Raw genomic sequence first — 12,607 nt, 5'->3', positions numbered from 1 at the left:
ACAGTCAAATGATGTCTAGACATTGGCTGGCTGAACTGCAGTTTAAAATGCTTTGCAAAGATGATAATCATCTATTTCTGAACATTGTCTAAATGAACCTCAACAAAACATTGGCTATTACTTTCTTCACCATTTAGTTGTTGTACCCTCTTTTAGTTGTTGTTCAGCCAATCAGGTTATTCAATTGTGACTTTATAAAAAACTCCAATAAGATCACCAGCTATCTTCTGAAAGCTTCTGGCAGCATAAAATCTTAAAGCCATTGACAACTATTGTTTGAGAGTTAATGACAATCCTTTTCCATTTCAATGTTTAATTTCATTGCCAATACGATTTAAAATATGAACAAATCCATATACAAAATTTATACTGATTTCAGAATTTGTCTTCAGAATAGATTTTTAAGGAATTATTCCGATCTTGTTTACTCTCTCCCTTCAAAATTATTGAGATAACAATAATAACTCTCTCATGGTCACCGCCTGGTTTTGGTGGGAGAGCCCAGTAATTTTACTGATCCATACGGCAATGATGGCTGGAGCACAAGCTCCTAGTGGGGACACCCATGCCAGTAAGGTCTATAAGGAGAAGTAAAGCTAAGAGTGACCACACACCCACATTCTGTGGAGATATTTATCATGGTAGTAACCAGAACTAAGTGTGATATTGGCTTGGATGTCACCTGGATTAACAAGATCTGCGTTCACAGGTTAGGCAGAAGCTCATGTTTGAAAAATAGGCCATAGTCTCCTTTGATTACTGGTGGTGAAAGCAGCACCAGCCCAAGCATGGCTACTGCAATGCCCTCAACAGAAGTGAGGAACCAACCTAGCCCTTGTGTTTCTGTGGCAATGCACCCACAGACCACAAAGGCTGGAAGACCATGCCAATGGATGAAATGGACAATAGAATAACCAAATTTTCTAACCAAATGCTGTAAGATTGTCTAACAAGAAAAATTCTTTGGATTAAAAGGACGTTATACATAGAAATTGAATAAACAGCAAACATACTATATTAAGAAATGAACAAGTTTATCATCCGTATGTATTACACCATCACAAGACTCGAAACAAACATGACAGTGTACAGACAACGACTATACCATAAAAGTAAATACACAACAATATCCTAACCTTACTGTCACCAAACAAAGGGTTGTTGATCAAAAAAGAACAATTATACACAACAACCTTATCCCAAAAACAACACTTGAACTTATCAAATAACAGGTTGCTTATCAAATATATCAACAGACAGAAACATTTAACATTAATGAAGATCATGTAACCTGTCAGGATAATCCAGCAACAAGCACTGATTACAGTGCACACACAACAACTACCATTAATGATACTATAGACACTTCCTCATCCACCACTGATAACATAGACATAGATTTAGTTAATATGCTCTCACTTTTATTTCAGCAAACAGACTAAATATACAGGTACAGATCCCACACAAAGACCACGAATACCAAAAATCAACATGTCTAAGGTAATAGGAAAAACACTAAATTATGTAAACACTCACTTACTACCAAACTACATTCATTCAATTTCTACACTCTCAGACATTCATATGTTAGTTTATGCTGGGGCAGTAACAGTAATAACACACCATGGACTGAAAATACAATCACAGACACACACAAAACACAATTCTTTCACAAGCCTGCCTGGCAGAGAAGAATAGAAACACAAATAAATGACATTAGACAGCAATTAGGCAGGCTGACACAATACACTAAAAACAACATAACACCCAAATTAAAGAAACAACTCAAAAACATTTTCAAGAAAATCAAAACACACACAAAACACGAACATCACAACACACACATTACAGAATACATCGATACACTAAAACAAAAACTCGCAGCCAAAGCACATATACTCAAACGATATAAAACATGTACACTATGAAAACAACAAAATAAATTATTTACAAACAACGAAAAACTCTTTTACAGACAAATTGGTAACAAAACAAACACTGGTACACAGCACAGTGGCACAACAACAGAAGAAGAATTCATAACATATTGATCTTCTCTTTGATCCAGTGCTGTGTCACACAATGCTGATGCAGGCTGGATCGAGGAGGAGAACAGAAACGTGCATAACATACCAACTATGCCCTGTACCGAAGTAAACATACACAATGTCCAATACACTGTTAATAGAACACACAACTGGAAGACACCTGGTGTAGACAACATTCACAATTTCTGGTACAAAAAGTTACATCACTGCACCAGGAACTAGCTAAACACCTAACACACAAGACATGCCAAAATTTCTTACTCAGGGCATCACCTACATGAAACCTAAAAACAACACTACCACAGACCCACACAATACAGACCAATTACATGTCTCCCAACATTAAAAATTATTGACATTCTGTATTGCAAACAAAATATATAAACATGTTGAAGAACACAACATTCTCATGGAACAACAAAAAGGTTGCCATAGAAATCACAGGGGATGCAAAGAACAGTTACTCATAGATTCAGTAATTTTATGGCAAGCATACAAACAACACAAAAACATATATATGGCATATATAGACTACAGAAAAGCATTCAATAGCATTCCACATAGTTGGATACTAGATATTCTACAAATGTACAAAATACATCCAACACTCATTGCATTCTTCCAAAACACTTTGCAACACTGGAGAACAATGCTATATCTCAGGATTCGTAACACTTCCGTACAAACAAACCAAATATTTATTAGGCGAGGAATTTTTCAAGGAGATTCCTTGAGTCCTCTCTAGTCCTGCCTAGCCTTGAACCCATTATCCAACATGTTAAACAACATGCAATATAGCTGTAATATCAGACATGAAAAAACAACACTCACATCTCATGTACATGAATGACATAAAACTTTATACATTCACACAAAAACAACTTCAACAACTCCTACAAATCACACATTCATACACTAAGGACATACAAATGGAGTTTGGCTTAGATAAATGCAAAACACTTCACATAGAAAAAGGAATCCTGAAGAAAGAAGATTTTGCAATTGGAAATGGAGACTTTATTGAATCCATGGAAGAGGGTGAGTTCTACAAGTATTTAGGATTTAAACAGGCCAAACTAACAGAACATACACAAATAAAACAAAGATTAATTAAAGAATACCAAAGTAAGTTAAATGCAAAACACACAGTTAAAGCAATAAACACATATATCATCCCAGTACTCACATATTCTTTTGGAGTTATACATTGAACTCACACACATCTTGAGCAACTTCAAAGGAAAACAAGAACAACACTTACTAAGCATAAACATCATCATCATAAATATGCCATAGAAAGATTAATCCTTCCACGTAAAGATGGCGAACATGGTTAACATAGTTAACCTTCACTACAAACAAACCTTCACTACAGTCACTGTGATAGTTTTTCTACAAGAAACAAGAAACATCACAGTTACATAAAGCAGTAACTCTAGCAGACTCAAATAACATATCATTAAACTTACACTCATATCATACAGACATGACACAACACACAAAAAGCATAGACACCATCAAGCAATCGTGGGCTCGAAAGGCACTCCATGGCAGGCATCCTTATGACCTGGCCCAGGATTTTGTTGACAAAACTGCGTCAAACAGCTGGTTAGATCGGGGATGCCTCTTTGGGGAGATGGAAGGATTCATGATTGCCATACAGGATCAGGTCATAAATACTAAAAACTACAGAAAACACATATCAAAGATACAACACTCACAAATGACACATGCAGAAAATGTCACACCATGCCAGAAACTATACAACAAATCATTTCTGGTTGCAAGCTCTTGGCACAGACAGATTCTTTACATAGACATAATCATATAGCAAATATAATACATCAAGAGCTTGTAAACAAACAAAAATTATTAGACATCCACGAACCATACTACAAGTATATTCCACAGACAGTATTGGAAAATAACATGCACAAAATGTTTTACGACAGAGCCATAATCACAGATAAAACAATTTACCACAACAGACCAGACATCACACTCATTGACAAACACAATAAAATCACATACATTATAGACATAGCCATTCCAAACACTCACAATATACAAACCACATTCACTGAAAAAATTAGCAAGTACACAGAATTCACCCCAGAAATAAGGCATCTGTGGAGGATGGATAGGGTGCTTATTGTACCTGTTGTTCCCTCCTCTACAGGTGTGATATCACACATACTACATAAAAGCCTAGGAACATTACAATTGAATAGAAATACATACATCACACTACAGAAGGCCACTATATTGAATACATGTGATATTGTTAGGAAATTCCTGAATACAGACACTGACACGCTTATTTAATTTTTGTTTTTGGTTGCTATGCCTTGACTCTGTTCCGGCATGGTACACAGCCACCAATGTGAACCGAGTATAACCCACTAAACCCAATATAATAATAATAAAGAATTTTAAATATTTTATTATTTCTTTAGAAAGGTTCTGGTATTTATTAAAATTGTCTTGTTTAACAGAACGTTCTGACCAGGGGATGAACAATAACGAGCCAGAAATGCATTAATGTTTCATAACCGACATATTAATTGAACTGTAAATAAATGCATCTGGTTTAATTGTAGTCTTAAGTCATCTATTTGAATATTGAAATTGGAATATTTAAAACAATTTTAAAGTATTTAATTATATTTTTGTCTGATCCAAGAAATTAATTAATGAATTATTTCGATGATTCATCCCAATTACAACATTTATCAATGGAATGATATCCATTTTTATCTAAACTTTGTGACAAATAAAACAATGTGATGACTTCTGCCAAATTAAAATGCTATCTAAAGCTGCTGTCAAGTGAGTCTAGACAGTAGGTCAAATTACCAGTTTTTAAACACTGTCTAAACTGTGGCAAGCAAGAAATAATGTCCCTGCAATGAAACCTTTCTGAATTGCAGTCTAGATGATCTCTAAATAGTCCTAAGATTAGTATAGATTCCATTTCAATTTTGCTAGTTAAAAATACTAAATAAATTATGAAAAGTTATTTTTTATAACTAAAAGCATCTAGATTTCACATTTGTTAATGAAATGCCTTACAAAACATTTTTTCTTCAAATCACAACAGTAAGATTTTTAATGAACTTTTGATGTAAACATATTTGAACAAACATTTAAATAATTATTTAAGAAAATTTCTAACATTACCTAAAATGCCTAACTTTATATTATAGTTTTAAAAGTATATAATATAAAGTTTATAAAAATTAAAATAAAACTAAATATTTATATAAACAAGAAAATGTGATTCTTAACATGCCTAAATGATTGGATAAAGCTTTATTTTTTAAGTTACAAATTAAAATTTAATTTATACAAATGATATAGATTTATTTTGTTCCTTATGATCTAACACAATACAACATAATTTAGCATTCTTGATAAAAAAAATTCCAATCTGATGTTAAGCTATGCATGTATTTATGTTAATTATGCATATAATTAATGTGCGATTTAGCACATTTCTTAAAACAAAACATATACAAATAATATCCAATATTGTGCATATAATGATAACCAATTATTAAGAAATTATAAAAGTGTCCAAAAATCATTCTTTAATTTACCTCAAAATCACAAACTATTTTATTGCATTGATATTTTTATTAAAATGTAAATTCTAAATACAGTAAGACCCTGCTTAGCACAGGAGATGCATTCCTAGACAACAAAGTGCTAAGCAAAACAGCATTAAATGAGGTCATTTTAACAGAGTAAATTAGGATAGGGGAACACGCAACCAAAAATAAACAAATTTTACTTTAACCTGTCCTACATTGATCCCAAATATTTCCGTGTTTACATCGGAACATTTTTGATACTAGATGTCGCTTCACGTCACAATTTTTATATTAAAACAAACTTTTAAAATAAAATTTTTTTCGTTTTTATATTATTTAATATATATATTTTGTTTGTGAAACATAAAAAAATAATTTTTTATGATACAGTAAACACGATTATTATTTAAAAAAAAAAAAAAATTTAAGCTTAACATCGACGAAAATTCAACATGGCAACAAATAAAAATTTCAACATTGAATAGGTTAATCTTAATTTGTATAATAATATATGTTAAATAACACATAAACACATGCACACAGAAATGTAAAGTTCATTTTTTGTGATGAAGGTCCTGACTTTTCTGAATTTCTTGTTCTTTTGCAATAAATTCGTAAAGTTTCATTTGTTGCTTTTTTCTTTCCTTAAGCAAATGCCGGTAGCAGAAGATCACATCCAAAACACCTCGTTTTGGTTTTGCACTTCTTTCAAAATCTGGATCATTCACTACAATTTGAGCAATGATTTCAGTTATCATTATCCAACTTTTACTAAGGAAATCTGTAAAGAAATTTTTTGGGTTCTTCATTTTCAGAATCTCTATTTTCCAGTTCCACATGAATTCCGTGTTCTTGAAGGTCGTCGTTGGTAAAGCTCTAACCAGAAACCTGCTGTAACTCCTCAATCTCCTGTTCGTTTACATCTCCTAGTCCTGCTGTATTGATTAGGTTGAGTTTGATCAACCTAACGATACAGCGATAGGCTCTTCTCATTGAGAATTCTTAGATACCTTCAGCCATAATTTCTTCCACACTTTGTTCGTGCATTTATCAGTTAATTCTTGCCAAGTGAAGTCAATATTTCCTATTGCATCCATAATGTTATATTTTTTCCAAAATTGCACCAAACAAACATAGATTTAAAGAAAGTACAACTTTTTGCCAACTTTTGCTGATTGGTTTGTGTTCACAAATAATCATATTATCTATGAAGCAATGAAATGCTGCGATAATTTAAATCAGCATAAATTTTGAGCTTTTTTTAGGCTTCGAGCTGATCATGTTATATCGAGTCAGCGTTAAGTGGGGTCTTACTGTATATGTATTTTTAAAAATTATTTTAAGCTATTTGATGTATTAAAAAATGACCATGTTAACAAATATATGTAGTCTTCAACCAATATCCGGCGTGAAAATTCCAAACTAATATTGGCAAACACTTTCAATGCCCCCTCCTGGGTTCTTCTTCAGGCCAAATTCTAGGGTTTTGTCATTGAACTGATATTAGTAATAAGATTATGCAGCGTGTGAAATAGATGGTAGTCAGTTGGTGCCAAGTCAGGGCTATAAGGCAGATGAGGCAGAACCTCCAAGCCCAGCCGACTAGCTTCTCTAAGGTCATCTTTCATTATTTAAAAAGAGCTAGAAAAGGCTATCTAATTCTATAATAAAACATATTACCATAAGAAATCATTATTCATATTTCTGAACAATGTACACAATAAAAAGAATATTCAAATTAAACAAAAATTTTATTTTTGTTAATTTGAATATTCTTTTTATTAACGTAAATTTATTAAATTTATTAAATTAAACAAAAATAAAATTTTTGTTTAATTTTTAACACAGTAACAAAAATAAAATTTTTCTATATTTAATAATCTATTAATATATTAATCAATGTTTTAATTGTTCTACAGCCTATTTTAAAATATATCTGCATTAAACCTTTTTATTTTGAAACTGTATTTTCTAGTTCCCAACAAACACTAAACCTCAAAAAATAAACATGTTAAGATATTCAGATGCATTTCAAATTCATAGTTCATATTCCAATGACCATAGTAAAAGACATATTTGATAAAAAATATTTTGTTCAAATTAATAATTTAATACAACTCTTATAATAATATATCTAGTCTAAGTTATTTATGTTTTATATATTTATAATTAAATATAAAAATTGACAACAAATTTTTGTAATGAAAAATAAATATCATACCATTAAATAAGTATCCAATGTTCGGGTAAGTTCTTGTACAAATTCTTGTAATTTAATTTCAATAGGATTACCAGCTTCTTCTTGTTGTAAAACAACTTCATGAAGACGTGTAAAAAGCTAAACATTTATTTATTTAAATAAATAAATATAATTTTAAAATTATATGTTACAATTTCAATTAATTGTTACTTGTTTAGCATTATTGGCATCATTCAGATAGCCTTCAGCAATAGCAATTCTTTCTTGATACATATTTCCTTCAGCAGCAGATTTTTTAGCATTGTTAATTGTATCTTGTAAATGAACCATTAAACGATCAACCATCTAGGTACAATATAAATTGACAATAGTTTAAAAGTTAGAAATTTATAATTTATTAAATAAACAATTATCAATAACAAATTTAATATATATCTCAGATGAAATAGATGGAAAACTTTGATTAATTTTAAAAAAATTATATATATGTTACTGCGAAAGACCGAAATTAGATAACGTTGACACATACAAAATATGTTGGTGAAAGGTTGAATATTTGGTTATATTATTATACATTCGAACAACCGCCAGTGTATGTCGACAAGCACAGATAAACTTTGGTGGAGGTCAAAATGACACCTGAGAAGCTGATGTCAACAGAGAGGTAACAGTCTGTCACCAAATTCTTCACCATTTCCTTCTGCTCAAATTGGTGATACCATACAAATACAAGTCCCTGATGTCGACCATGGCCCAAAATGTGTTGGAAGTTGTTGTTGGAATAGAAGACTCCGTCTGACTTTTATAAATTAGCAAACAAAAATGGTACCCTCAAGCAGCTTTATACCCATAATCAGTTTGTAATTTGTAAAGAAAAGTTACTTTACATAGATGAGATTTCTTTTCAAAAAATATCACTGAGAAAATCAGCTGCAGCTAATTCGAAAAGTGGAGGGCAAGGCTATACATGCTGTCATTGGAAAAAGAAGTGTTCCACGAATAAATGCAGTTGTAAAAGCAAGGGACTCTTGTGCAATTCAAAGTGCCATAACAGTTTAAGTTGTTCAAAATAAATAAGATTGTATAATGCTAATCACGTAATTTATGTGTAAGTTTATTATTGTATTATTTTCTTTAATGATTTAGAATGTACTATTTGTTTTAGGTTCAACAGTTTATTTATATGTACTGTTACTTAAGCTTTCTCCTATTTTGACATATTAAAAAGTTGCATTTTTGTCTTAATGTAATAAAAATATTTTTATTCAACATTCACCATCACTTCATGCTGAATGTTGACATTTGCTGGTGTAAGTGAAAAATAATGATATTTAGCAAATATTTCATTCATACATGAAATGACTGTGTGAATGCTGACATTTGCCAGATATCGGTCATTCACAGTAACATATATACAGTATAACCTCCAAATAGCAGAAACTGTCAAGACTAAGAAGTTTGTCTGCTTTTTAGTTGTAAATATAATAGATCTTCTATTTGAAGGGTCTGGGGATTGTAAAAATGTCCGTTATGTAAAGGTGTCCACTATTCAGGAGTTAATGAAGGTTTCACTGTATAAGTTTTGCATCTATTTCATCTGAGATTATATAATTATCAATAACAAATTTAACATATATATATGTTATGTTTATACAAAATTTCAAATTATTCTCACTACAGATAAGTTTTATCAATATTGAGATTCATAATTTTTTTTGACAGTATAGAGCAGGGATGGCCAATATGTAGACCGCGGTCAACCAGTCGACTGCAAAGGTTTTGAAAGTAGCCTGCAAAGCTAAAGTTGAACAATTTGCTTTCACTTAAATTAATGTTTAAAAATCTTAATTCGATAATTTATTCTTACAATAATAGACTGTCTGTGCAACATACCCATACTGTTTGTATTTATCCCGATGAACAATGCAAATGAATGTTAACGCATGTGCATATAAATGGCAATTGTATAAAATGGCGCAAAATCATGTGTCAGACATATTACAGTAACGTGACATATTCATAGTCACTTGCAGACTATATTTTACTGAAAAAGTAGCCTCTAAGGGATAAAAGTTTGGCCACACCTGGGGTTGTATTCTGGTCACCATCTCTGGTCTCTCACAAGCCGGTCGCTGATTGGCTAATCCAAATGATTAGCCCAGTGTTTTTCAACCGGGTGCCATGGCACCACGATTGGGGTGTCGCAAAGTTTAGAGTCTTTAGGCATTTTCTTGGAAATTTACTTAAGTGTAGTTCAAGATAACTCATTGTCAGTTCTATTTTGCTATGAGATATCTAGTAAGCAAATAAACTATGACTAATCGCATGTTAATGTAATGTTCTACGCTACGTGTATGCACGACTTATCACAAGGTCGCCCAAACCACATTGCTTGGCCTTCATGTTCCCAGGTCCAGTACCAGGCCAACCACCAAAGAAGAACGACATGGACAATTGTGTCTTGTATATGCTTTAAAAAGCGTTGCATTGTACTTTGAAAAGCGTGTGGTTGCAATAACAAAGTAGGTGCATATTACAGTATTTTCATAGTATTCAAAAGCAATGATGACAAATAAACAATTTTTTATCATTTTTTTAATTTAAATTTTTTAAATTGATATGAAAAAGATAAGAAAAAATTAATGAAATATTTATTTTATATATGCATCTAAATAGTATAAAAAAATGTGACAAAAATAGTTTATCAATAAAATGATAATATAAAATGATGATATATTTGATAATAAAACTATATTTAAAAAACAATAGTGAGACTATTATTTTACATGTAGGTATTTCGACAAAATTCAATGAACTTAAATTTTGATTTTGAACACGTAGAAACACTTTTGCATTGCGCGTAATATTCGTTTTCACAAAAAATTCATCTGGCCCATTAGTCCCCCCCTTATTCAGATTCTAGATCCGCCGCTTGTCAAGGGTGTCACGATTTGTTATTTTTCAATTAAGTGTGCCACTCAATGAAAAAGGTTGAAAAACACTGGATTAGCCAATCAGTGACCAGCTTGTGAGAGACGCGAGATCAGAGACGGTGACCAGAATATGCCCCCTGGTATAGAGGAATATTATATATATTCTAAAAAATCAAATAATTGATAAATATTTTTACTTTTATCACCATATTATAGCATATATAAAAAAGCATATCCTTATAGATGAAGAAAAATTTGCATTATATTCTGCAAATATATGTTACTGCGAAAGACCGAAATTAGATAACGTTGACACATACAAAATATGTTGGTGAAAGGTTGAATATTTGGTTATATTATTATACATTCGAACAACCGCCAGTGTATGTCGACAAGCACAGATAAACTTTGGTGGAGGTCAAAATGACACCTGAGAAGCTGATGTCAACAGAGAGGTAACAGTCTGTCACCAAATTCTTCACCATTTCCTTCTGCTCAAATTGGTGATACCATACAAATACAAGTCCCTGATGTCGACCATGGCCCAAAATGTGTTGGAAGTTGTTGTTGGAATAGAAGACTCCGTCTGACTTTTATAAATTAGCAAACAAAAATGGTACCCTCAAGCAGCTTTATACCCATAATCAGTTTGTAATTTGTAAAGAAAAGTTACTTTACATAGATGAGATTTCTTTTCAAAAAATNGAAATAAGAAAAAAAAAAAAAAAATACTTGGAAAACATTTAAATTTAAAACTACATAAACTTTTTTCTCAAATGTAATCATCATTAACCCAATTGCAGGATTACATCGTGCTATAATAATGCTACTAACTACTAATTAAATGTCAAATAATTTAGCAAGAGTTGGTACCTAACGCATACCTCTAGGCCAAATTAGTTGAAATTTTTACTTTTTTCATTAATATTTAAAAAAATCTCTTTAAACCTTTTATAGTAGATTTACCCATCAAGAAATACTGTGTAATTCCAAATTTCAGACAATTGTAATGGTTATTTATAATATGATTTTCTTAATTTAGTTTAAATTTTATATCAGCGATAAGTAACCTTTTCTGGATGCGAGCTGCAAGTGAATCCTATAGACATTCAGCAGACCACAGGCATTTTTTCTTTTGGAATTGCAGGCTTTTAAGCCAGCTGAATATCAATCATAGTAGGTGGTGTACTGGAGGTAAATAAAATAATATATGCTAACAAGTAATATACAGTTTATTCTAGAATTCTACCAAATGAGTGGAGAGGAACTAAAGCTCAGAATTTTGATAGTTAGCTCAGTTCTCAGCTGGAGTCTACAATCATAGATAGGATAACAACTTAACTCACTTGAGGTGAATTTCTTCACCTTATGCTTATGTGATCTATGGCCTGTGATAATATTTTATTTCAATTACTGCATTTGCTTTTGTTGCTGCTATAATGCAGTATTACTGCAGTTGCAGTATATTTTTACTATAAGATGAAAAAATTTATATTTTTAGCAGAAGATATTTAAAACATGAGCAATCTGTGGGCTGCATGAAGTCCTCAAGGACTTTTCCATACCATTATGTGTCATAATGTTCAGTATGTATATAAGAATAAAAAAAAAAAAAAAAAAAATTTGGTTTCAACCTCAAGCCAATCAGGTAAGAGACTATCTTCCCATCTATAGGTAGCTTTGACAATATTTTATTTATTAAAATACATTTAATTGGATGTAGGGTCTATTTTAATATTCATTAAAATACAGCAAATCCAATTTATTGCAGTTTTTGAATTGACACATCTTGTTTTTTCTTCATATCTCCCAATTTTTTTTTTTTTTTTGGTT

The 12,607-nt window shown here is 31.4% G+C and overlaps 1 protein-coding gene across 1 annotated transcript in view; it reads right to left on the bottom strand.

The window, feature by feature from the left end:
- The window catches only part of LOC111621989 (F-actin-uncapping protein LRRC16A-like), a 197,595-nt gene that overhangs the window by 58,578 nt on the left and 126,410 nt on the right, over positions 1 to 12,607 (bottom strand). Inside the window, exons 22-23 of the mRNA XM_023364280.1 lie at positions 8,052 to 8,186; positions 7,863 to 7,979 (exon numbers count right to left, since the gene is read on the bottom strand). Of these exons, the coding sequence (XP_023220048.1) occupies positions 7,863 to 7,979; positions 8,052 to 8,186 (252 nt within the window). The remainder of the gene's footprint in view (positions 1 to 7,862; positions 7,980 to 8,051; positions 8,187 to 12,607) is intronic.

The sequence above is a fragment of the Centruroides sculpturatus genome, unplaced genomic scaffold (assembly GCF_000671375.1).
Source record: "Centruroides sculpturatus isolate CEXI.00-Female unplaced genomic scaffold, Cexi_2.0 scaffold82, whole genome shotgun sequence".
In the NCBI taxonomy this organism is placed as follows: Eukaryota; Metazoa; Arthropoda; class Arachnida; order Scorpiones; family Buthidae; genus Centruroides; species Centruroides sculpturatus.
Note: the sequence above shows the minus strand (reverse complement) of the source record. Positions and strands in the feature narration are given on the sequence as shown.